The sequence below is a fragment of the Pholis gunnellus genome, assembly GCF_910591455.1.
Source record: "Pholis gunnellus genome assembly, chromosome: 8".
Lineage (NCBI taxonomy): Eukaryota > Metazoa > Chordata > Actinopteri > Perciformes > Pholidae > Pholis > Pholis gunnellus.
Genome location: NC_136534.1, coordinates 6,003,531 through 6,030,059, shown reverse-complemented (window position 1 = coordinate 6,030,059; position 26,529 = coordinate 6,003,531). Strand labels below are relative to the sequence as shown.

General features: G+C 43.0%; 1 protein-coding gene across 1 annotated transcript; it reads right to left on the bottom strand.

Annotated features, from left to right (window-relative positions):
- Positions 1-187: 187 nt before the first annotated feature.
- LOC306700078 (uncharacterized protein) lies at positions 188-25,070 on the bottom strand. Its single transcript, XM_079164974.1, has 11 exons — positions 24,952-25,070; positions 24,194-24,350; positions 23,953-24,024; positions 23,450-23,526; positions 22,197-22,297; positions 20,295-20,411; positions 18,413-18,487; positions 4,627-4,765; positions 2,150-2,232; positions 1,928-2,024; positions 188-1,798 (listed from the first exon to the last, which is right to left on the bottom strand). The coding sequence occupies exons 1-11, from the start codon at positions 25,009-25,011 to the stop codon at positions 1,631-1,633; spliced, it is 1,146 nt and encodes a 381-aa protein (XP_079021100.1). The 5' UTR covers positions 25,012-25,070; the 3' UTR covers positions 188-1,630.
- Between the last annotated feature and the right edge of the window lie 1,459 nt (positions 25,071-26,529).

Sequence of the window (26,529 nt, the reverse complement as noted above, 5' to 3'; positions counted from 1 at the left end):
CTTCTTCTTTCATCGTTTTAAGACTTTAAAATGCAAAACCATTGGTTTGAAGAAAAAAAAAAAAGAGAAGAAAAATGAATCAAGAATAATATTGGTGCCACTTTCACATTAATTTATTTTACAATCAGTATTAATAGGAGTAGTGATCTTAATTTAAATTCAAAATGAAATTTATATCAGAGTTGTTTGTAATGTTATTGTATAGTCATTCTTGTGTAGCACACATATTGTTTACACTGTAGTGTAGGCTCAATGAAACAGATAGACAATACAAAAATGAGATGCATTTTAGACACAAAAATAGCTACTGAGGCACTTGTGTATTCTTATTTGCTGTACCAGTTTCTGTATATGCCCAAAATGTCACTTGCAGATTGCTACTAATGACTTGTTTGCCTTAAAGAAATCTCCATTTGGGGGTGAGAACCAGGCACAACGCTGCATCTCACATTTTGGCATATACACATGGCTTTGCATACATATGTGGCTGTTTGTCCCTGTCTCTTTTCTTCAACTCAGATGTGGATGTTTTCATGAGGATGGCAGCATTCTTGTATAGTACTTGTATTTCTGTTTGATGATACACTTTGGTCTCCCTTTTTGAAATTTTGCTCTCAATGCAATACTTTGTAAATGAGGGAACATTACTGAAAAGCAGTATTATGAAATGGGGGATTGTGCATATAATTATTTGTAACCCCCGAAGGGAAGAAAAAAAAAAAAAAGAAGTTGTACAAGAATTACGTTTATTGCTGATGAACAAGATGGGTGGGAGGTCAGTGGGTATACTGATGTAAAATGATCATTCCAATGTCCTGATTATGGGAGAAAATGTTTCTTAAAACGTTGTTGCTATGCATGTATATGGATGGAATTAAATTCCAGATCTGTTGGAAATTTTTATTTTGATGTGGTGTCATAATTAAAACTTAAATCCTCAGGATAAACCAACGCTGTCTGCTCTTTCTTTCATCAGTCCACGTTTGCCACAAAAGCGAGTTCAGTGCAGATAAAAACAGACGCAAACGTACATAAAGACGGATTTACAAAAATGCAGCTTTGCAGGCCAGACTCATCTGTTCGCTGATTAAAAGTCCAAAGATGGAGGTCTACAACGGTTTGTGATGTAACTCAATTATATGCAAGTAACAAATGACTGCAGCTGACGAGAGAGAGAGAGAGAGAGAGAGAGAAACTCAATGTACGTTTCCCTGTGGCTATAAAAAGGCAGAATATTAAGACTAAACCGAATGAGATAAAATGAGCAGTGGCGTGTGTGGCCTTTACATTGATAAGGAGTAATGTATTAATTTTTGTCTCTGGCCAATCAGGTAAAGAGACTGAAATAACAACTTGAAAGATAAGATTTCCCGACGCTAAGACAGCAAATATGTCATCGCACTGAATCACCCTCCAGTTATTTTCAAATTAAAAGCTTCCAGTGAGCAAGAAGTATGTTCAAAAAATGGACTTTTTGATGAACCTTACCAGACTTGTACACAATCTCTACAGATTGCTGCAGGGGACAACAAAAAAAAAAGAGATAGCTTGAATATTTTATTGAATATTTAAAACATATTCAATGATTACCCTGTCCGTGCCTGCGCTATTGTTGCATGTTGGCCATGGGTCACTCGCTCTGCTGTTTGGCTTGTCGTCGGTTGACTAGCTTCCTCAGGTGCTGGCTGATGGCAGATGGCTTCTTGTAGATCATTCGCCGGTCTGCTCCTTTTATGTGAATGTGATTGGCTGACGGGTAGGACTCCTCCAGAAACTTCTTTTGAAGCTCGGCGACCATCTGGTGCAGGAAAAAGATCATTTATTCTGGATTTTTTTTGTTTTACACAAGCGTGACTTTAGTATTGTCCCGTCACTGTACGAGAGTGAATAATGCATCGTTGTGCAGCGACACGGTAAACACTCTCACCTGGTTCAGATGTTCTGGTATTTCCTGGTCAAAGGAATCGCCGGTGATCACGCTCACTGACGTCCTGCTGGAGAGGGGCTTAAACTTTGCGATATCCCTTTAAAAACAACAACAACAAAAACTGAAACATTATAGTGTTTTCAATTCCAATGTTCATCTTGACTTCCACATTAAACTTGCAAACTCATTTGAAAAAAACAGGCACAAAAATGGTTTCCATACCTTACTTGAGATGCACTTTCATTCAGAAAGTAATGCTCATCCACCACACTGCTCTGGTGGGCCGGGTTACTCAGCAGGTATTTCTAAGAGACACAGAGAGACAGAGAAAAGAAATCAGTCACAACACAAGGGAAAACAAAAAGGAAGGGAGCCGAGTGACACTGAAGAACCAATACAGAGAGTAACTCCGTGGATAATAATCTGAGCAATCCCGAAGATTTGTTCGGTAAGTCTGTTGGCTGACATGTTAATGGAGCTGCTCCACAGTCGCAGCGTGTCACCCTTTTTTTTTTTTTTTTGCCTAACCACACACGGCTCCGATCCCATATCGCCACAACGCTGACAATTTTTGGGGCCATTTTATGCACGTCCAAAAAAACAAAGCATAGCTCCGCTTCGCACTTGGCTCATTTTTTTTTGTGCTCGTCTACAATCACCCCAGATCCCTGCAGTGGAATCCAAAATTGGGACAGACACAGTTGTGTGTATTGTGTTGTGAGCAAGATCACTACAAAGCCTCGCTTCATTTAGACCCCCCCCCCCCCCCCCCACCCATCATTTATCATAACTGCACTTACAGTATGATTATACTCTGATTGAATCCCTGAGTCAGAGCTGCTAAAGCGACTTCCAATGCCAAGGCGAGGCAGAATACTCTAACTTCTTAGTTCCATCTGACGTTTGCATTTTCCGAGGTGATTTTTTGGAAAAGATGTGAAAATCAAGTCTGTGTCCGGCTCAGGCCAGAATACTGATATGACATTGAAAATCTCAGTCTTGGTTCTCGGATTCTCCGGCTCTCAGGGTGAGGGAAAGTTCACCACGCGCTACCGGGGGAAAAGACGAGACTCCTCAAACTGAGCAGAATTTGCATCTATCTTCCGCGTGCGATGAGACCGAGATAGCTTTGGTGCCGCTAACATAGCGGCAAACAAGTCTGCTCCGGTTCAATTAAGCGCTGGTTACAGAACATGCCCTTGAGAAATGGACTGCATGCTCTATTGAGTCCGGCGAGCTTGTGACTGTCTGTGTGTGTGTGTGTGTGTGTGTGTGTGTGTGTGTGTGTGTGTGTGTGTGTGCGTGCGTGCATGTTATAACCTTCACTAGCCTGTCTGCAAAACCTCTCTCTGTCCTTGGAGAATCCCAGCACAATGATGTCCTTATCTCTCTGGCAACGACTGTAATACTTGAAAAGCTGAAATGGGTCCCTCATCACTGCTGCCATCACATCGTGGGTGGCTGGCTGCAGAGAACGCGTCTCAACCAACTGTGAACAGCTGCGGCTCAAATGTGCTGCTGGACGGATGTTAGAGATGTCACCGAGTGTTCGGAGGCACAACGACGTCTCCGAACAAATTCAATTTATTAAAAAAAAAAAGGGAAGAAGTGGGACAGTGTTGTTTAAATGCTGCTAAATGAGCCTGCAACAATCTCTCTTTCTCCATGGCCCTAACGCTCCAAAACATTGTTTCCCTGCTATAATAAAGTGTCACCCCCCTACAGAGCATTATCCCATGTTACCAAAGATATTGGTTGTTGTTCATCACCAGAATCCATTACTCCTCCTCTGCCTGAGACGTTTTCCATGGCAAGTGAAAAAGAAATGACTACAGGACTTCATGTCAGCACTGCGAGTGTGTTTTGAAAAACAGATTCACAGCCGATCAGAGTGCGGACGGGTGAGAAATAAAATAAAAAAGGAGAGAAACTGCATCTGCAACACGCGGCATAATGTGTCGCTTTTATTAAGAGCCTGTTTCCTCTCCGCCTGTATGGCCTGTCAGAGGGCTGAGTTTACAATATAGCAGGCGTCAAGACGATAACGGTGCAAACTGCGGCGTCACGTCAGCTCCGGGAACGGGTTCAATTCTCGTTTCTTTTTTTTAAAAGTGACGCCTGGCGCCCGTGTGCCAAGCAATTCACAGGCCCCGGACGACACTGAGACACAGACGCCTCTGCAGTCATCACCCACTCGCAGCTCTCTGCCGAGGATTATTCTCCCACTAGCACCATCCTGTGGCCGCAAGGAGGGGAAGATGGGAGAAGTTGCTTCTAAAAGGCCTGAAACATATCACTTTGTTTTCCTCTATGTTCCTAAATTAGCTTAGTGAAAGCACAGAAATTGCCCGAGCAGAAGAACAGAGAAGAGGCGTTGTCTCCAGACGATAGAGATGTCAACGTCAACGGTATTTTTAAGCACTTTTTTAAGCCTTGATGAATCATTCCTAAATCACCTCTTAATCACCACTGACCTGCTGTGTCACAACAATTACAACAAAAAAGATTTCTGCCGCTTTTGACTTTTAATTTCTTAAAAAATCTATGTCACAGCTTTTAGGGCATACATCGTGTGTGTGTGTGTGTGTGTGTGTGTGTGTGTGTGTGTGTGTGTGTGTGTGTGTGTGTGTGTGTGTGTGTGTGTGTGTGTGTGTGTGTGTGTGTGTGTGTGTGTGTGTGTGTGTGTGTGTTAGCCTGACCTGACGCTGGATGACCTCCTCCGAAACATTTTCCCCTTTAACAGTCGGTTCGATCACCCCAAGGATGATCAGCATGCGGCTCAGCCCCGTAGCTGCTGAAAACTGCCTGGCTTGGAGTGAGGGCAACAGCTTACCATACCTGAACAAACACACACACACACACACAAACATCCCCACTCGGTAAACGTTAGCAGGAGGCAAACCAAAGTCCAACAGTTTAACTTCACTGGAGTTTTAAAAGCTGCCTTTGATTGGCTCGTGTGGAACAAGAACGCCCACTTTTTCTTTTCTTCGCAGCTGGTTCTGGCCGTTAGTCATTAGTGTACATTGTACAACATTTGTTTGCAGTAATCGAAGCACCTCCACCCTTAAAATACCGGCTATGTAGCTCAAAAAAGAAAAAAAGAGAAACAATTTGACAGAGCTAACGTTTCTCCTGCAGCGTCATTACATTATTAGAGTCAATGGCTGTTGAACTGCTTGCTAAAAGTAAGCTAGCTTTGTTGAGCTAGCAAGCCAGCTAGCTTCGTTAAGATCGATTTGGTACAAACTACCAATGTTAAGTAACACAAAGCAATTAGTTAGTTTAGTTTGCCCACTTGTGTCATTTAAGTCACAAATAATGGGAAAAATAAAATTGCCATAAAAATGCGAGTTCAAATCGTACTTAGAAATGAATGCAAAGCCACATTTTTGACTGACATGGACAAGACAATACAATTACTGTACAAACAAAACAAAAACAAACAGTAACTACTGGCAGTGCGTTCCTGTCCTATGGAAACCAATGATCTACGCGGGCGTGGACATCTTTAAAAGACGTGCAGTCTATGGCTATGAAGTCGTCTCTTACATGCTTAGAAATGATGATAAATTGATCATAGAATGAAAAAACTAAAAACTACAACAGTTGCCAGCCAGTGAGTGACTACTATTCACATTTGAAGGATATTGTAACTTACGTTATTCAGAGTACCGGGCAATTGTGTTGCAACTTACATGTGCGACCATGTGACGTGACTATTCAAAATACTACAATAGTCCATAAACTTCCATTGGAATGTTAAGATGATCATGAACATGACTTAGCCCGTTCACATGGCAATGCTATCTGTTCTGGAGAGCTGCTCTGATAGACAGCAGATCAGTGAATTCTCGGCTAAAGGAAAATATCCACGCGTTTCCCATGACTGGAAAACTGTTTTCCAGGTTTACCAGGACATGTGGGAACCCTGCTAACGTGTTAGCAGATAATTGACTATTTGCACATCTAGAAGAGGAGTAACCATGAATAAGTAAGCATTGGTTTGGAGTCCACTTTTGGCCCACCAACCCTTTAGCTTGCTGAATGCTGCACCAGCTGGTAGCTAGCTATGTTTGTTTGTCTATCAAAGCTCTTTTACCAGAAACAACCACCTGCTACTGTGGGAGGAAAGGTGAAGAGAGATTTTGGGCCGTGAATCCTAAGCAATGTGTTAAAAGATGATAAAAAGGAGTCATTTGATCAATAAGTCTCTATCGTAGCCTTTAAAGTACTTGGATCTTCAAACATCAAGTCAAGTTAGTCTTAGTTTGTGCCGCTCAACAACAGTTCTGAACGGCTCTATTGCAACAACAAAGGGTGAATGTATTTTACAGTGACTTAAGCATACAAGTCATACAATTCCTCCAGTGTTTTTTAGTTTTTTCAACCCCCAAAATCTCAAACTTTCTCTTGGAAAACATTTGCCTGGGGAATGAGAAATACTCTTTTTTTTTTTTTTTTTTTTGGCAGATGAGAGAAGAAGAGCTGTGGGATTTTGTAACTCAGGAGGCCCAATCGGTCTCGGCTCACTGGTGCTCTGAATTGGCTGGTCTCAGCCTGTGGAGCCCAATCAATAGTGGCGTGCGCCTGCTGCCGCCGCCGCCACCATTGCCGCGCTGCGCAGCCTGCCCCTACACGCAGCCAACACACTGTAGATCAGCCCCCCCCCCCCCCCCACCACTGCTCCCCCAGCACCGGCAAACACTCGTCCCTGTCTTAGTCTTACTCCCGGTCCGGGCCAGGCTTACAGCACTGTGTCCTATCGGCTTCTCTCGGCTATATTTAATCCCACAGTCACTTTTAATACCTGATAAACTATTTTACTACCTTTACAAAATATCAAACGCACATGCTGCAGCAATGAAACTAACGCTGACTCATTTGTTGATTATTTTACCAGTTTAAATTATCCAGGTTATAAAATGTCCTTTAATGCCACCGTGAGGTCGTCTTTGGGGGTTTTGAGTGAAACGTCTCAACAGCTATTGGATGGATCGCTAACTTGAGATTGATTTCCTTTCTTGCCTGTTTTTAATAGTGGTAGTGGATTAATAAACAGACAGGAAACCAGGGAGTAATGTACGGGGATGTTGCGGTTGGGTGGTAACCGTTGGACTACCGGAGCGCCTTAACTTTGCAAATGATCATTTATCAAAACTGCCGTATTCCTCGTCCGATTGACTATTCAGTATAGAACTAAACCTTGAGTCGCAACGCTATCTTTTGTCACAGCACAAGCCAGCAGTGCGGTACACTTCATTTTACAACGGGCAGGCCTCAGCGCCGCTTCACTGCCCTCGCACCGATCGTATCGAACCTCCATCTTAAACGTTTGCACCTCTCAGTTGTAAAATAACCCATTTCACCTGTTGTTGATATGACGCGCTGCCACCTAAAGAACTGTAGCTGCTCCGGCAAAGCATGTCGGCCCTGATGGGTCAGATAAAGCTGATACAAACAGCGGTTGTTCAGCGGCTACAAATGGCTGTGTAGAGAGAACACATAGCTGCATGTATTCAGTCCCCACGGGGTCAACGTTAGATCCATGCAGGAGGACGTAAAGAAACAAGTCGTCTATTCCAATTCTCCGCCTTCGGTAGGCAGAGAAAAACTTTTTCAAATCAGACCTCCGGAGAGTGACATTTTGACATTTTCATCTTCCTTGCAACAGTCTCCCCCCCTGAAGTCATTCTGGCACCACAATTTAGAACCGACTATCCGACCTGCCTCTTAAGGCACTCCTCAGTCTCTGCACATGTTCCACCTGTCACCCTTTTCCTACCCCTTGATTCCAAAAAGAAAAAGGATATGAAAAAAAGAAAAAACTATGCCCCCCCCCCCCCCCCCCCCCCCTAGTTCGAATCTGGTCAAATCATTCCCGTCTCTGGCATTGAACATTATTTCAAGGATTCTCCAGCCACCTGTCCTATTCCCTCCTCTTTTTTTTCCCATTTTTAATTCTGCCCCGGAGTGAGGATTATGCGAAGCAAGGCATGCGTGTCAAAGGGAAATTTAGTGGGTAAAGACAGCCAAGATTGGCGGGATGAATTAAACAGATAACGGGAGGAGACGAAGTGGGGGAACCATGTAGAGCAAAACGCCTCACCGATGTTGGTCATTTCAGAGGGGCGCTTCCCCCCCCCCCCCCTCTCCCTCCCCACAGGAGCGAGAAGGCAATATCTAAATTAATAAAGTGATGAAATGAGTTTGTGCCGTGGACTTTCTGCTGTTTGACTTTCCCATCTGGATTAGTGCAGGCTGAATGGACGCTCTGTTACTTTTGTTACAACTGCGCAATTCACTGTCGGAATTTGGCCCTGCAGTGATAAGGCTCCCCTCCCTCCTCCTCATTACCATCTCATTTCATATGCAGGGCCTCTGTTACCTGAGAGCCTGCTCACACACAAAACACCAACTATTACACGAGCTGCTGCCAACTATTACAATGAGCGGAGAACCTTTAAACACAGACTATTACACGAGGCTCAACTAACTATTACGCCAAAGGAACACTTTAAAAGAAAAAAGAAGAAGAAAAAAGATGAAGACTTCCAGAGGCTATTACAAGAGGGAGGACACGAGGACGTGATGAGGCCTCCAACTCTCACGCAGGCAAAGAGTTGAGCAGCAATTCAATATTTAACCCCCAAATTTAACGTGGAGCACAACACGAGGCCGTAATGCAATCCGTGATTTAACAGCACAATATGGTTTAAACAGGGTAAAACACTGAACCAATAGATATCACCATGAAACTCCCACAGCTGATTACTAACATTGAGACAACTGTTTTCTGTCATTATGTGTTTAACTATGCAAATGCAGCATTATCGTATCAAATTCCAGAACAGAAACGTAAACAATGGATAGAGCCAGGTTCAGAAGTCTTGTTTCATTTTGTTGACATATTAGCCAAAGAATATATAAAAGGACATTTTAGATATCTCTTTGTATCAATCCATGAAAATACTGTCAACAGCCAGAAAAATAAATAATTATAGAATAAAATGTCCTATAAATAAGACTATGAATGATATATGAACAAACCTTTAGAGAAAACACACATACGTGTGTGTGTGTGTGTGTGTGTGTCTGTGTGTGTGTGTCTGTGTGTGTGTGTGTCTGTGTGTGTGTGTAAGTGTTGCTGAAGTGGAGATTTCTGGCTCAAAATCTGAGAAAAACTCATTTGGAGAAAACGTCCTTTAAAGATATGTTTCGTAAAATGACATACATTTTGAAGACACTACAGGGGAATACGGTGTAAAATGTAATATATTATAGATATCACCATGAAACTTCCCCAGTTGACTTTCTGAAATGTTACATATGCAAATGAGACCTCATCTAATGCTAACTTTTGGTGAATTCAGGAGAAATCTACAGACGCAAATACACAAAGTAGTAAAATAAACACCCGATTGTGTATTTCTGATGGACCCAAAATCTCAAAACTGACCAGTGCATTAAAAGAACAGTTTTTGCCTTCAGTGTCTCGCTTTAAAAGTAGTAAACCAGAGTGTTGAAGTCAGGACAAAACGGTTCGCTTTAAACATGTGTGAAACACTCCATGACAACATATGAGGCACCTTTCTGAAAACAAGCTCAACCAACCAATTTACCTGAGCCCCAGGTCACGCTTAGAGTACTACACTGCCACCGACGACGGGGATATACATGCAGGTACTTCCAGAGTTGGGTTGGTGCTTGTGTGATGCTGCCTGGTCACCTGCAGCTTTGCTATTTTCACATGAAGGACTACAAAGGAAAATAAGTCTCTGACTTTAATGTGTTACGCTTGAAACTGTTGTGTTTGCGTGTGATTTAACGTCCTCTTCACCGAGACACTTTAATGTGACACGGTCTCTTTAGAGAGACGAAGTGAAACGGCAACTTGTGAGTTCTGTTCAACAAGGGGGACAAAATTATTCAAATTCTGATTGATAGTTTCAATTATGCTAATGACTACAAGTCCTTTCTCAACAGAATGTGGCTCCATACACTGACATCACTACTGTAGTTTTGACAAAAAGCAGTCCGATGTCGTTTCTTTGACATTCGTGCCTTTGAAGAAACACCATTTCACAGAAGGCCATCATCTGTTTGCTTCCCGTGGGATTGACAACAATGAAAAACGGGACTAATATGGATTCTGATATTGTGTTGTTGTTTAACATTTACATGTGATGGCTTTTAAACATCCATATTGCTACTTTAGCAGAAGAGCCTGCAGCTAATATACTGCATCGTTTACACTGACAAACAGAATACAAGGAAACAAAAAAAACGTATTTAAACAATGTCCTAGTTTTTAAGTGTTCTCTTTTGATGCAGGTTTAGTCCATGAAACAGTAAAACAAACTGTTGTAACTCAGATAAAACTTCACATTTTGACCTTTACGTATCAGACACAGCCAACCAATTAGCACCCGCCTTACACCTGCAGCGTTAACCCTACCTGAGTTATTGTATGAAGTATCACGCTCCTGTATTGTGTGCAGTATGAAGTATCAAATAGTTTTAAAATAACATACTTTGAGACACAGACGCTACCCTTCGGCATCACATTTGGTTCATTTAAATCACAAAGTACAAAGCATCATTTATTTCTTTTTTTTAAACCATGAGTCCAAGTTGTCATTGGCACCTGTTTGTATGCCATCACTACTTAAAGGAGAAGCGTGTAGGACTTAGTGGCATCTGGCAGTGAGGTTGCAAATTGCAACCAGCTGAACACCCCTCCGCTCTCTCCTCCCTTCCCAAGCATGTCGGAGGACTACGGTGGCCTTCAGGTGAAAAGGCATTCTCTAGAGTCAGTAGTTTGTCCACTTAGGGCTACTGTAGAAACATGTGACGAGGACCTTCTCCCTGTGTAGGTATAAAGGACTCATTCTAAGCAATTCTTAGTTTCAGACAAAAACATAGTTATGAATAGAATCTTCCTTTCTGCCAAAATCCTACACACTGGACCTGCAATGGTCTGTTTTTTGATTTTCATACTTTTATACTTCTGTAGTGTTGTTGTAATATCTGTAATATCCTCGTGGAGATTATTAAACTTGCATCACAGAAATATCCTAAAGAAAAACAATGAATCACTGATTGTTCCTTAATACAGTAAATGCATTCTGGTCACATTCTGTTTAATTCAACAAACTATGCTGATTTTGCTTAAAGACAGTCGATAATTGTTTTCCAACTACAATAATTATTGTACGTTCCGTTTTAGTAGCATGTCTGCTTCAGATAATCAGACTTAATTGTTTCACACCAATCAGTCACTGTTTGAATCGCTCAGCTAATGTGATGATGAGCTGCATGTGGCAATTCAAAGGTTGTGGAGCTGTTGTACTTTACCACACTTCATACTGTCAAATGGAGACCAATCATACTGTATGTAGAGATTTAACTCTGGCTCATGGAGAACTCAACGGTTTTTCTTAAACGTTTACAACCATTTTGATTAGGTAATAAGCAGAAAACTGCCCAAATCCCAGACAAGTGAAATGTAAAGGGCGCTCCAGCGGTGTAATACCCAGAGTGAACACAAGGTGTCACTCTTGCACCACAGCCGACGTCGGCCTGAATCCTGCCGGCGTCAATCCGACAGATTACACTCGGGGTGAATACACGGGGACTGCAGCAGCCTCGATTCATTAGTGGAGCGGAACAGCAATAGTTACGCTTACAGTGCTTCTAATTACAATTAATTAGCATTCCCGGGTCTCTGGATGAGGGGGGAGGATCAGCTGAGTCAGGAGAGGACGGACGGACGGAGCAAAATGAATCACTCACCGTTGGAGCTTTTCCGTATGGAAGCTGTATATAGTACAGTAATATATAACGTATTTGTGTTTTTTATCACTTTACAAAAGACTTCCTACATTTCTCTTTTGGAATCTGATATTTTACACAATCAAATTCATTTCTGTTTTTTAACTAACTGTGTGCAAAAGAACACAGGGATTCTTCACATTTTTATCAGTTAAAGTCCCTGTGTCCATCTTCTCCCATTGCTTCATTTTACCTCCTGCTGTCCCAACTCTTTCCTCTCTCTCCATCCCTCCATCGGCCCACGGCCGAGTGACTGCTGCCAATCTCAGCCGAGGATCCCCGGAGGGGTTCAGAGCGGCGCTGTGTGCTCCAGTGGGTTATTGAACACAGCTCGCGGTGAAAGCAAATGGGGTTCTGAAGGTGTGTGTGTGTGTGTGTGTGTGTGTGTGTGTGTGTGTGTGTGTGTGTGGGGGGAGACAGGATACATCATCGCTGGCTGCTACCGTTTATCAATGAGGGGAAGAGAGCAAATGCAATGAGATTACATAACCCCAAATAATGATGTTAAATGAACTGCAGTAGCACGCGGGTGCAGAAGTGTTTAAATTCCTCAGCGTTGTAAGACACAGCAGAGATGAGGCTCCTGTCAGGCCTGTAAATCCATCATCGAGGGATGGAAACGCTCCTCTCCGTCCCTCATATCAAAGCCTGCCCGGCCTATAAATCAAACCGAACGCAGCAGAGACTGTGAGCGCTCGTCGGTCAAAGTGACAGTCATACGCTGCCTGTCATACAGAGCGGGCTCCAGGTGAGCGAGAGAAACGTTTCTATTATCTGCTACACACTGCAGCAAGCTGTGTGCATACGTGATGATATGCATATATATATATATATATATATATACGTACAGTATGTCAGTGCATAAATGTGATCACGACTCTGTGTGTGTGTGTGTGTGTGTGTGTGTGTGTGTGTGTGTGTGTGTGTGTGTGTGTGTGTGTGTGTGTGTGTGTGTGTGCAGGCCTTGCTCAGCATATTAATGACAGGTAGGATGACGAATGGGACAGAATGGGCTGTTTTCATTTCGGGCCTGCAGACACAGCTGTTAGGCCAACGCTGTCCCGGCAGCCACTTGCACTCATCATGTATCCACACATATTAAATCAGGACACACCCCATATTCTGTGGATTCACACATCATACAAGCAAGATATAAGTCTATTAGCTACGTACCTGGAAAAAAAAAAGAAAGACTGGAACTACAGACTTCTGTGTCTCAGCATGAAATTATCCCCGATTAGTAATTAAAAAACACCACGATGCGGAGGGATGGGATGAGGAGGCTTTTAAGTGGTGCTCCTGTTGAGGACCGAGTTGCCGAGGGACGGCACATGAAAACGGAGAGTTTGCCAATCAATCAGCATTCATTAAATTGGAAGGACCAGCCCATTAGACGGGAGCATTCCCCACTGCTCCCGCTCTCCGGGCAAACACATTCCCCATGGGGTAAATTAGTTTTATACTCCACACACTCCAGAGTGTGAATGACTCGCTGAGTTGCTTCTTTTAAAGAAAAGAAGAAAAGGATCGTTAGTGTAATTCCTTTAGTTATTTTTCTCCTAACTTTTGAGGACATTGGTCTAATTCCAGCTGGAATCTCAGACCAGTGAAGAGTCTAGAGCTATTTAGATTATTAGTATGAAAGTATGTCCACATGTCTTATTCATGATTTGGCCTTTGTAACGTTATGTTATTTCTACCTACAATACAATTAAACTGACCTGCTGACCAAACAGAAAGATACGCCCATATCGGGTCCACCACCTTTTATTCTGGAATAGCAAATCTACAGACAAAGACATTCCACTTCCTGTAGCTGCTTCACAATAAAATCCTCCCGCTGTGCTGGTTCACAAAAGAAAAACTTTAGAAATTACTTTTAAAATTATTTTTCTGGGTCAGTTTATGTCTTTATCAGAGAGGGTACATAAAGAAATGAAGGGAAATGCCAGGAGGGAGGGAGGGAGGGAGGGAGGGAGGGGAGGGGAATGCAACAAAAGTCCCCAGTACAAAGTGAACCAGGGACATCCGGGTCAAAGGTCTACGAACACCAGGACACCCCCAACGACAGCTGAACACAGAGAAACCTAAAAACAGAGCTTTGTCTCTAGACACCGAACATTAACATGTTAAATAATTAGTAGATCTGTAAAAGTCCACCCGTACACATCGAGACTAATCAGAGCCTGTCTAACATTGACAGAACGGTCATACAATCGTGCAATAAAAACATCGGACAAAGGGCCAATAAGATCACACCACTGTCACACTCTGGAAAAACGGAACATGCTAAGTTTTGACAACTGCATTGCGTTTGCAAACGCCAATCTTATCTTGAAGTGTTTACACGGCCACGTGTATGCTATGTAAATGTCTTTATGTGTCTGAATGTGCATGTGCTGTATATATCAGTATGTCTCCCACATAGTTTTATGTTATTTTAAAGGGCTACATACGGACATACTGCATTACACAATCGTTGTGCAATTCTCTATGTCTACGTATCCGTCCCTAAAAAAGAAACGTTAAATGAAAAAAGAAAAGAAAAAAAGTTCCCATCGAGGTAAATCTTAAAAGACAGGGTGAGTAATCTTTAAAAAAAAGAAAATAGCATGAGTACGCACGATTTTACAAAATAATCCAACCGTAAAAACCCAGTCCGGTGTTGCCGATGAAAGTAGCGAGCAGCACTAGCTCGCAAAAGTTGCTAAATCTAGCGAGAAAGTCGCCAAGTCGGCAACACTGACAACCGTCCCTTCAGGCCTCCCTCCAAAGCCACTCCCCCAAAATGATCAGTGTGAACAAGGAACATGGCTAGTGGTAGTACCATAGACTGTATATAAGAAGTGGATGTCACTTATTGGTTTTTGAACTGCCTTTATAAAGCCTCTAGTTCGGCGATTTCACCGTCGCCATCTTGACTTTTTTGCAACCGATGGACAGAAGTTACCATATTTGGAATGCGAAGGAGTGACGTAGCCAGCGACCTGTCAATCACAGTAGCCCCGCCCTAAAGCACACCCTGCTTTATGGTCTGTTTGACTCTAAATGGACCATCATTTACCAAATGAACATCATGCTGTGTTGAAGAAGACTTGAAACTAGAGATTGAGACCATAAACTCATGTTTACAATGTTTACTGATGTAATAAATCAAGAGAGAATTATTCATTTTCTCATAGACTTCTATACAATCTGACTTCTTCTTGCAACCGGAGTAGTCGCCCCCTGCTGGCCATTAGAGTGAAAGCAAGTTTAAGACACTTGCACATTGGCTTCACTTGGCAGAACCAGAGGTTGCTGCCTGTTTAGCACCCTCAGCTGTTAATCCCCCCCCCCCCCACCCATTCAACACCTCGGGAATGAATTGGAACTTCAAATGTCAGCCAATAACAATAAGGCTCTTGGGCTTAAAGGGTGCTGGTCTCGCTGTATATTACAGGCTTTGGAATGACATGTTCATCACATGTGGGCTTCTTGGCCATCTCTTTGCATCCGTCTGGCCACGTGATGTTTATCGCAGTCCTTATCCCGATTTATGTTGAAACGTGAGGAACCTTTCGGTCTGTAGTGGAGGAGATGAAACGCTTGAGCTGCTGAAACAAAGACTGACAGCACTGAGTGACTCAAACCAGTGGCTCTCATCCAGAATGTAATTTGTCCAGACGTATACTGGGGCTTCCTCCTAATCTCTCATGCTAGACCCACTGCTCGATTTTTCCATCAGGCAGAATTATCTTTGCCCGCAAGGAGATGAGACACATGCTGCGACGGCTGCAGAAGAAAATCCCAAGTAGGAACGTTGACCCCTTACAACAAGTGAGCACACACACACACACACACACACACACACACACACACACACAAGAGCGCAGAAATACCACTCTCGGGAGACGGTGGTGATTAATTTTGTAAGATGCAACAGAACTCATTTTGGGAGTGAGCCTCTGTTAATGAGCGGGTCTTTGATGTGTAAATCCTCCCTCCCAGTGCAAAGCCGATACGGTCTCCCCGCAACCCTGCTCAGGTGCGGCCCTGCTCCCCTCTGCAACGCTTATCTATCCAGATACTCTAAGACCTCCGACCGCTAATAACCCCGTATCTAAGAGAGGAGAAATACACTCCTACAAGCCACCTTGCTGAACAAAAGCTAGAATTACCGGCTGTGTGCCTCCGCCAACCAGTCATGACGGAGTTTATATCAATGTCTGTCTTTACATAAATGAATTCTTGAGGTATGGCTTTTCTACTTGGGATCAAGTGGACGTTTGTGCCAAAGTTAAAGAAATTCCTTCCAGGCGTTCCTGAGATATCGCGCTGAGAATGGACAGGACGGACGGACGGACGGACAACCCGAAAACATAATCCCTCCGGAAGTGGAAAGCATGGAAGAAAAGTTGAAGGATGCCATCGGCGCAGTGATGCATCCTTTCTTTCTTCATACTGCACATCTCATTCCTGTTTCTATGTTAACCCCCCCCCCCACACACACACTGAAATCCGACACCGATGATAAAATGATTTTTTCACAAAGTAAATGCAAGTCTTTTCATTTCCCCATTGCTTCTCCACAGAGTAATTGGATTGTGGCTGCGCTGTGGTGTACTCAGTGAAATGAATGCCTATTAATCGGAGGATAATTGGACACATGCCCCTGATAAATGGTGCTGCTCCACTTTGAGTCACGTACAAATTAGGCCATTTTAAGGGATCCATTTCTTATCTGGCTTCACTCATGCTTCTATGAGATGTGAGCTAATATTGGTGGACGGACGCAAAGTATCACGGAGTCATGCCGGAAATGAGAGTACTTGATATTAGTTGATGTTTTCCTCCTCCTGTGATATCACAGCACCCAGTTGGTGTTTCTAGATGACAGAAATATGGTTATTAAACTCTTACAACCATTTTGCTAACATTGATGGAACCTGTGAAGGAAAAGTAGATATTGACCAAGGCTTATACTTAAACATAGAACCGTACGGTAGTTCCACCCTACGGAGCAGGAATGAGTTCTAAAACCCTCGTCTGAAAGTCAACGTTATTTTATTTAAATGGATTTTTGATCAGATGCCTGAAATAAGTTCACAAGCTGAAGAGGTTTGAAAGTTTTGCTCTACGGAATAAAACATGTCAGCAAATACTCCACCCATTCATTTTGAGGATTCTACGCGTTTTAAAAATGGCGGTTGCGAACAAGTGGTGGAATGAGACCCTCACGTTGACTAGTCTGCTTTTACTTCTTTACTTTTTGCTTCTGGTGATTGCATTTATGTATTTGTTAAGATGAACTTGTTGAACTAAACTGAAATCCCACTGGCTTTTTTTCGAGGGAACCTTCCAGGTTGGCCCTGCAAAGACAAGTCATACCTGAAGCACTCTCTGTATTCAGATAAATAACTTTAAACATGATTCTAATTACTTCTGGGGTTCCTCACGGCTGAGTGATAGGACCGTTGATTAATTGCACAAAAAATGCAAAAACACTGAAATCAATTTTCTTTTGCAGATGAAAGGATTTGTATTTCTGTTAAAAGCCTGACTTTACTTCTGAACAGTTGAACTTGTGTAGCCCACTTTGTAAGTTTAAAACATCATTTAACTGACAAATGGAAAAAACTATGTGTGATCAAAAGAGCAATATGTTGTATTTCATTGGGGGGAATTATTTTTCTTTTGCTGTCTGTCTGTTTCTGAACTATCATTTAAAACTAAATACATTTCCAATAATGAATACTGCTATTCTGTACACATATCTAATGGGTTTTGAGTAACAAAATTAACAAACAGCGTTTTGATTTGAATTAGTAACAGAGTGTAGATGCACTTCAGAGATGTCGTTCTGTAGCCACCGCTGCTCGGCTGTCAGCTACATCTAAAAGCTTAGCGTGCTGCTACATTATGGAACTGATTAATTACAGTCTCTTCGGCGGTGAAACACCTTTTAAGGATTACACATGACACGCTTTGCTTGTAAACAATCTGAGATGCGGCTAGCGTCACGTAATCGACAAGTCTACCAACATTCCCCACTCCACTCTTTTATCATTAATAATGCCTCGACCCCCCCCCCCCTGTATGATAATGAATGCATAATGAGATGTATGCTGTGACAATGACTACCACTTGACATATATATCTCGCCTGGAGGATTAAAGCAGTGTTATTACACTGTCTGTCACTCAGTCCCGACCACCGCCACAACCCTCATCTGTCTCACGCTAAAGGAGCGCGATCAGCTAATGGCTTCCTTTGGCCTCCGATTAATCACGCTAATGAGCCCCGCCCAGCAAACATAATCAACCATTCTCACCCGCAGAAGCCAATAAGGGAGAGAGTTTGGAGCTTCGCTTGTGAAACACTCTGCCTCCGCTCTCCTCATCCTAATCCTCTTTCTTGGTACATTTCCCTTTTTTTTTTATTTCCTCTTCCCTGCTTCTCGCTTTTATCAGCTTCCTCTCTGCCCTTCAGAGCTCCTTATCGTGCCCCCTCTGCTCCTTTCCCACTACCCTCTTTTCTCCTTCTTTTCCACATCCCTCCCTAGTTCCTGCTTCTTACACATCTCTCCTCTTCCACTTTTTTTCCATCCCCCCCCCCCCCCCCCCCCCCCCCAATCCTCCCACACGCTTCTGAAACCAGCTACGAACTCACCAGTACTCCGTCCACTGGTCGTCCTCGAAAACGTCCTCTGGGATGGGATTGATCAGCACCAGGTCTGACACTTGCCTGAAGACAGAGAGAGGACACTCGGATGAAGTAAGACTCATTGACCAGCCCTGTCCACTTTACCCTCCTGGACCACCCCCCCCCCCTCCCCGCCGTAATGAGCGCGAGACGGATGGCCGTCCTGCCGTCCGTCTTCCCCGTAGATTCCCCCACAGACAGATGACCACACACCCGCCAGATCCAGGGGCAATATTTCCATCCGGAGAGGTGTCATCCACCCACCTTCATTTTCTCCCTTAACGGCAGCAACACCGTGCCTGATTAAATACTAAATCTTTCGGGCTGCTTGTCCCGTTAATCACTGCACTGACTCTGAGATGGACGAGTCATGGGGGAGGATGGGAATGGACACCGGAGCAGATTTTGTGAAGAGTGAGTTTGGGAGGCGTGCAATACTTAGCTCTTACAGCACACGCAGTGTTTGAGGGCAACTATGTACGTTACATGTAACAGAGTTACGCAATTAAACCAATAAATACATCTAATTCTCATTTGTTACAGTTACTGCGAAAATTGAGGAACTTTCAATTCAAAAGTGTGACACTATTCAGTGAGTACTGCTGTGGTGTTTTTAGGGGATTTTGAGGTTTTTAGTTTTGAGGTTTAAAACGTTCATTAGAAAAGTAATCAAATATTATACATCACTTTATTTTGACGAGGTAATTCAAATGTGTGTGATGTAACTATGAAGTCATTTTAAGATGACCTATTTCAAAATGATTTATTATACACAAAGGATAAGTGTGGTAATGTTCTGTATTGTTATATTATCAACAAATCCTATGAAAACATCCCCAATAAGAGCACTATGTATTCATGTGTGAGTACCATCACAATGAGCGACTCATGTCTGCTGGTCTTTGATGATGATGATCATCCCACCCACTCCCCCACACCCTCCCCCGCATCCACCCCCACACACACCCCCACACACCCCCCCACACACACACCCCCCCACACACACACAAACCCCCACACACACACGAAAACTCCCTTCAGAGGCGTTTTCACAGGATCAGTACGATCCACTGTGACCAGTGTACATTTTGGCAGCTATTTTAGATTTAGACTCAGTCTTTAGACCAAAATGCTTCTTAGTCTTAAGTCACATTTTAGTCATTTTCATCCTTCATAGTTGTAGTCGACTTCAACTCAAAGCGTTTCAGTCGCCCAAAAGTCATTTTAGTCGACTTTAAGTCCTTAACTTTAGTCATAATGTTTCCTCTCTTCATTTTGCTACTTCATTTGTGATCATTTACTTAATTTAGTCTTTCAGCAGATTATATTGAATATTTCAGTCAATCGAGTCAAACACTAATTTTACTTTATTTAATTGACTAATTTTAACATGATTAAATAAACGTTCTGAAGATTGTATCCCATCATTATCTGAGGTCTAACATAAGGAGATTGTACGGTTGGATGCTTTGTAAAAGCTTTTCATCTTTCTCAAGGTTGAATATTTAAGAATGATACTTTGTAGGGATGGGCATTCAAAACAAATGTACTATCGGATGATTACTAGGAACTATTTAATCAGGTTGTTGAAATACATATTTCTTCATAGTTTTAGTAAACAAAATGAACGTTCCCTGTGACGCACGTGTAAACTGAACTTCGCTGATGTAAAAGCTTGTTATTGTCACGGTGGTATTTCAGCAATTTACAATATAAAGTTGGGGGACTCGTAGGATACAGATAATAGCAAAGCTCCTTCAGAGCCACAGATGACGTTCTACAGCTCTTTCCACGCGCAGACAATAACTGCCCTTGATGTTAAACGTAGATTTCATGATGCGATACTTACACGTCGTGAATGTGGCTGTAGAACCTGCCGTTGAGCGCGCCGAGCTCCGAGCCCACCAGGATGAAGGGCGTGGCTATCTCAGCGGCCTGCAGGAGTCGGTGCAGATCATCCACCATCCTGGAAGACGACAACAACAACAACAACAACAACACTGTCTAATCCGTCTCACAAGTAAACCAGGACACGCTGCCATCTGGGCCAGGAGCTGTGTTTATTCAGCTTGGTGGGACTGGGTCTCCTCATTAACCTCGTTCATCTCTGATATGCTCGTTAACAAGTCGACTAAGAGTCATCATCAAAAAGCAAAATGAAGTGTTACAAAATAATCAGCACCGCTGGAAACCCAAATTGACATCATAAAAGGAGCTGGCTCCTTTTTCACCGTGAATCCGCAGGAAAAACCATCGCCAGCATCATCGTTACATGAGCTGCTGTAGCAGCTCCTCTCTGAGGTCTGCTGCCCTGGGTTTGTTGTGCTAATAAATCAAACCCGCGCCGTCCGATTGGAATGAGGGGTTTTTACAAGACTCCCCGGGTTAAGGTCAGGCAGTCGTCAAACCTCCTTGGGATATTGAATTGTGGGAAATTGATTGCTGCTCGGCGGGCCAGGTGCCAAGGTAAACTAGGCCGCTGACCGTCGGAGAACCCCGGCCTCGCTCGTCCCTTTCGGGGCAGATTCAAGGCTCCACAAGCGCGCTGCGAATGTCGGGAGGCGGGGCCGACTGGAGCCCAATCACACGACAGTGTGAGGAAGGGAAGGGGTGCGTTCAGCGGAGGAATGCACACATCAGTCTGTGCCGAACATGGAGGAGAAGTCCCAAACAGACACTTTATCAAGGAAATATTGATTCCCAAGGGGTAGTTACTGTACAGTGGTAAATAATACAGAACTGAACTGAACATCAATTTCTAAGCAAAAGCTCCATAAAGTCTACAGTTCCAGCTTCTGAAATGTTAAAGGAACAGTTCACCACAAAATCAAAAATGCATATTTTTCCTCTTACCTGTAGTGCTATTTAGCAATCTAGATTGTTTTGGTGTGAGTCGACTAGTTTTGGAGACATCAGCAATAAGAGATGTCTGCCTTCTCTCCAACATCATGGGACTAGATGGAACTCGGCTTGTGGTGCTCAAAGCGCCAAAGAAATCATGACCCGGTTACTCAAGATACTCCACAGGCCTTAATGTGAGCAGCACTACAGGTAAGAGGAAAAATATGTATTTCTAACTTCGGGGCGAACTGTCCCTTTGACATTTGCAGCCCGAGACATTCATCTACAGCCATGCTAGCGTCTCTGTGCAAACAGTACGCTTAGTAATGGTGCTAATGGTGAAAAATAAAGTAATCAGCGAAGTCATTACAATTCATCCCCTGGGAATTTTATGCCAATCTATTTGGTAGGAGTTGGTCAAATCTACCAAGCACTACAAACAATGAAAGGATCCAGCTTCTCAGATGTAAGGATTTGCTGATTTTCTCTGTTCTTTATCTTATTAGAATGACTATTTCTTTCTTTCTGGCACAAGAAATATGAAAACCTCTTTGAGGACTCTGGGAAACATGATGGGTATTTCTAACAACACCTGAAAAATGCTCCAAAGTAGACGCTCAGCACTTGTCAGACCCAGAGTCACCTGCACCACACGACTGTGTGTTTGGCCCACGTCTCACCCAAAACGTCAACAAATGAATTTTACAAACTCAGCAACAGCGAGTGAATGAGACAGATGGCTCTGCAGGTGTAAAAACAGCCCACTCACTCATTCACAATCCGCTTCGTGGACAAAAAAAACCAACAACAACTGTGCTTCTGTGTTTACGATGTAGACTTTGTGTACAGCAGAGAAGTGTCACCCCCCCACACTCAAAAAGACAACTGCCCACTGAGGCAGCGTACTTACCGTCCAGTCGTCGACATCCCCCAAACTTTCTCGGTTCCCGTGGTTTCATTCGGCAGCAGCCGCTTGCTGAAGCCCAGCCCCATCCTGTCAAAGGTGCACACCTGAGCAGCGAGACAAACAGAGACACCACAGGTACACGGGGCTGTTTAAACAACACCATGCTCCACATACACGTGAGATGCTCTCAATAAGGACTCCCCCACCCTAACCTGTGTGTGCACGTTAAAAATGCATGAGAGCCGAGTAACATGGATAAATAAGAGATGGTGTAAACAGGGCACTGTTACTGCTCGTGTGATTTAGTTGTTCAGATGTATCTGGGCCCTCCCCCCCCCCCCCCCCCCAACAAGCCTGTGACCCAATTTGAGTCACATCTCAGACAAACAACAAGGGGCAGGCTGTCAGCCCCGACTTTCTGCTGCACCGAGTCCTTGTTGAGCAGAGAGGACGTGGCAGAGCCACCGCTGGGAGTCTCCCTGCGTGACCCTGACCACGAACAACAACGCTGCATTAACTGATTCTAAATAAAGTTCACCACAGTGGATGTCCTTGGTGAGCAAGCTATATTCATCTGAGATACATTGTTCAGTTTTGATGAGCCCACTTGTTTTAACCGGGCGGCAACCAAAAGTGAAGCCAATGCAGAAGTGTCTTAAAGCTGCATTCTCTCTAATGGCCATCAGGGGGCGACTCCTCTTGTTGTATAGAAGTCTATGAGAAAATGACTCTACTTCTCTCTTTATTTATTACCTCAGTAAACATTGTAAACATTTATGCTCTCAATCTCTAGTTTTCAATACAGCATGATGTTCATTTAGTAAATGATGGTCCATTTAGAGTCAAACAGACCATAAAGCAGAGTATGCTTTAGGGCGGGGCTACACAGTGATTGACAGGTCGGTCTGGTAGTTGTCTGTGTTTTTGTCTTCCATCTTTAACCCTTTCACAGTGTTTTTTCACTTTACAAAAGTTTATTTTAACATTTTTTATTGCCTAAAAAAGTCTTATTCAGCCTTCAGTAATTAGCTCCACCCTCTCGTGTCACGTCTGGTTGCCAAAAAACAAGATGGCAACAACCAAAATGCAGAATACAAGGTTTCAAAATTGCAGTCCCCGAATCAATGAGTGACGACATCTACTTCTTCTATACAATCCATGGTTTTAACATTGTAAACAGAGCTATCATATTTTGGACAATCATTTCAGAACACAGCCATTCAAGAGAATCCACAGTGATCGTGTCCTTTCCTGACCTTTGTTAGCGTGGCCACACTTTCCTGGACATGCAACCAAACGTCTGAGGACATTCCAGTCGGTGCGTCCAGTATGACTGAAGAAGGAAAAAAAAACCAGGATGAGCTCTGCAAAAAAGACTCCAACACACAGACATGGAACTATGTGCCAGACAATGTAGACCAGCGATACTCAACTTAAGGATTTGTCCCGCAACCGAGCGGCCCGGCGACTACTGTCTATTTCACAATGAAAATAACTTAGGATTTTATTTAATAATGTAAATAGGATGTCAAAGTGCATACAAATGCATCAAAACAGTTGTCTATAAAAAGAAAGGGCCATAGGAGGATTGTGGATGTTTATTCATTCATTATTATTTATTAATGTTTGTTCACTAACTCTGGCCACTCACTAAAGGGGCCCGGGGTCAAAGCAAGTGGAGTATCCCTGATGTAGATCATGTTCCATAAGTTGAAAGATAACCAGTCATGGCAGATCATAGAATAGCATCACATATTACCAACTGGCTGTCCTTGTCCTTTACACAAAAGATGCATCTTTTGACCCAAACCAACATCAACAATCTGGCCATCTGGATGCAAAGGGGAGAGGAACGGAGGGAAAGGTTAGGCTTCACCGACGGCACGTGTAACACACATGAACACGTGTAATGAGTATATTCTTAAAAACTTGTTTTGCTTTGTTAGTATCAAATCAAACTGAAAGGAACAATGACTTTGTTAGCCTTAGATATAATTAACCTTTAGGCAAGAGCATCTGTCCTTCTCTCTGCAGCGATGCATAGTTGAGGAACGGAGGGATGAAGATGATCAAGAGTAAACACTTTCCAACGGTCATGAGCACGGAGCCGCAGGACACTCGGCCTTCAGCCTGGCTGTGCACGCTTTGATCGGGATCCTAGTTTATGGAGAAAAGAAGGAAACGTATGTTAAGCAACACATTACTTAAGCATCATATAGTTGGAAAAATCTGATACTAACATATATATTCATGTATACTCGTAAAACTCTACATTTATGATATAATATAAGCATTTTCAGAGATTTCAATGCACTGCAATATTTGGTTAATTGAGAGCATCAAGGTTAACCAGTGTGTTATTTAGTGGAGGATTTGACCCTAAAATCCAAATATTGTTATATTGTATTGTTGTGGATGCACGCCGAATTAAAAATCATGTCGCTAGTGATGTGTTAGAAAATAAATTATGATTATTCTACTGCGTGAGGAAGCTGTAAATATGCAAAGTTATGAAAGTGTTTGTTTTTTTAAGTGGATCTGGCTCCTCTTCGTACTAAGGTGGGGGACACAGTCGGATACTGCGTCACGCTCCAGATAACACAGATCAGTAACAGAACAGAAATAAAGACAGCACTTGATCTGAACGAAGGACTGGAGAACAGGATTTTATCTTAGCTCGTGTTAGCTAACAGAGGTCTGCTGTCACTTGCACAGAAGATATATCAGCAGCAGCGAGCTATCGTCCACGTTGCAGTACCTTTCTATCGGCATTGACAGGTTCGCTGTTGGATGCTTGAGCTTCGGTTCTTCGACGCATTTTGAAATAAAGAGTTGTAGCCGCCGCTGTAACACCACCACACAAACTGAATGAAGTTGTTGTGACTTCCTGGTGGAGGTACAGAAGCCGACAAGAGACAAACCTTCCCTTGCGCGTTGCGCTATATCGCAGCAGCCACATCACGTTGTGCTCGCTGTGTACTTCCACATTTATCAGTGTTTACTTTGCAATTATTTATGATTCACCTTCCTTTTAATATAAGCCTACTGCCACACATACATTTACAGCTCACTGTTAGTGTCGTATAGGTACATTTAACACATGTCACAGTCAAAACGAATAATACAAATCACAATGCCATAAATCATTTTGTATGCTGTTAAATACTGGATGTTTAATATTATTTTTAATATATCAATAATAGACTTTGCCTCGGGCACTTATTAATGGTGGGACAGTACAACTGCTGGCCTGCAGGGGTCGCTGTATCCCACAAACCCATCCTACAGCCTCCATCAAAGTATTGCACTCAACAGCAAAGGCAGCAGGATTAACATTAAATAGCCTCCTAATCACCATTTAATTAGACTCTTTTTGAACATCTCACGCCCTCAAATGAAATGCGGCTCTAACAAAGGCCTAAACAAGAGGTCGATGACTAAACATGGGAAACTTCATCTTAATATAACCAAATAGATGAAGATTGTCAGAAACTGGGGGCCGTGATTGCACGTCCTCTACCCCTCCTAGAACAACCGATCACACAATCATCATGTATAATGAATCTTTAGCGGCGGGCCGGACAGCTGCAAGTGATGTATGCAAATTGCTGTTTTTAATGCAGTCATACCTGTGTGGCGCCAAAGAGTGCTGGTTTACGTCATTCGGAGACATCCATACTGATGAATTGGGCATCAGGCACATAGACTTTTAACACAGCACTTGTTGTGAATTGTGCCGACGGTTTGGCTCTGCTCCATGTCTCTAATCATCCTGCACAATTCAGACATCCGATGATAAAGCCTCATGCTTTTGGGAAGAGATTCAAGTTTAAGGCAACAACAGAAATATGTCATCAGAAAGGAGACCATATTTTTGTCTTCATTCAGACTCCTGAGTCCATACATTTTATTTGATATTTAATATTCACCAAAGAGAGAACAAAGCCAGCCTTCCCTGACTATTTATCCATGAAATAGTATCTAGACAAAGCGAAACCTTAACAATAAAAGCCTGTTTAGATAGCAGGTGACTTGATCCATGGAGTGAATTCATTGCGATAATTAAAAAGCCCGGCCAGACCGAAATGATGAATGTCAGGTATTGACTCACTGTCAGGCTGGCTGTTGTGTATGTATGTGTGTGTGTGTGTGTGTGTGTGTGTGTGTGTGTGTGTGTGTGTGTGTGTGTGTGTGTGTGTGTGTGTGTATGTGTGTGTGTGCAGTTTAAGTTTCAGGGTATCCAGGGTTGATTAAAGCTATAATGCCACAGGGCCTCCTCTGCCTCTTGCTTCTGTTCGAGCTCCACATAATTAGAATCGAGAGGAGGACGGTCTAA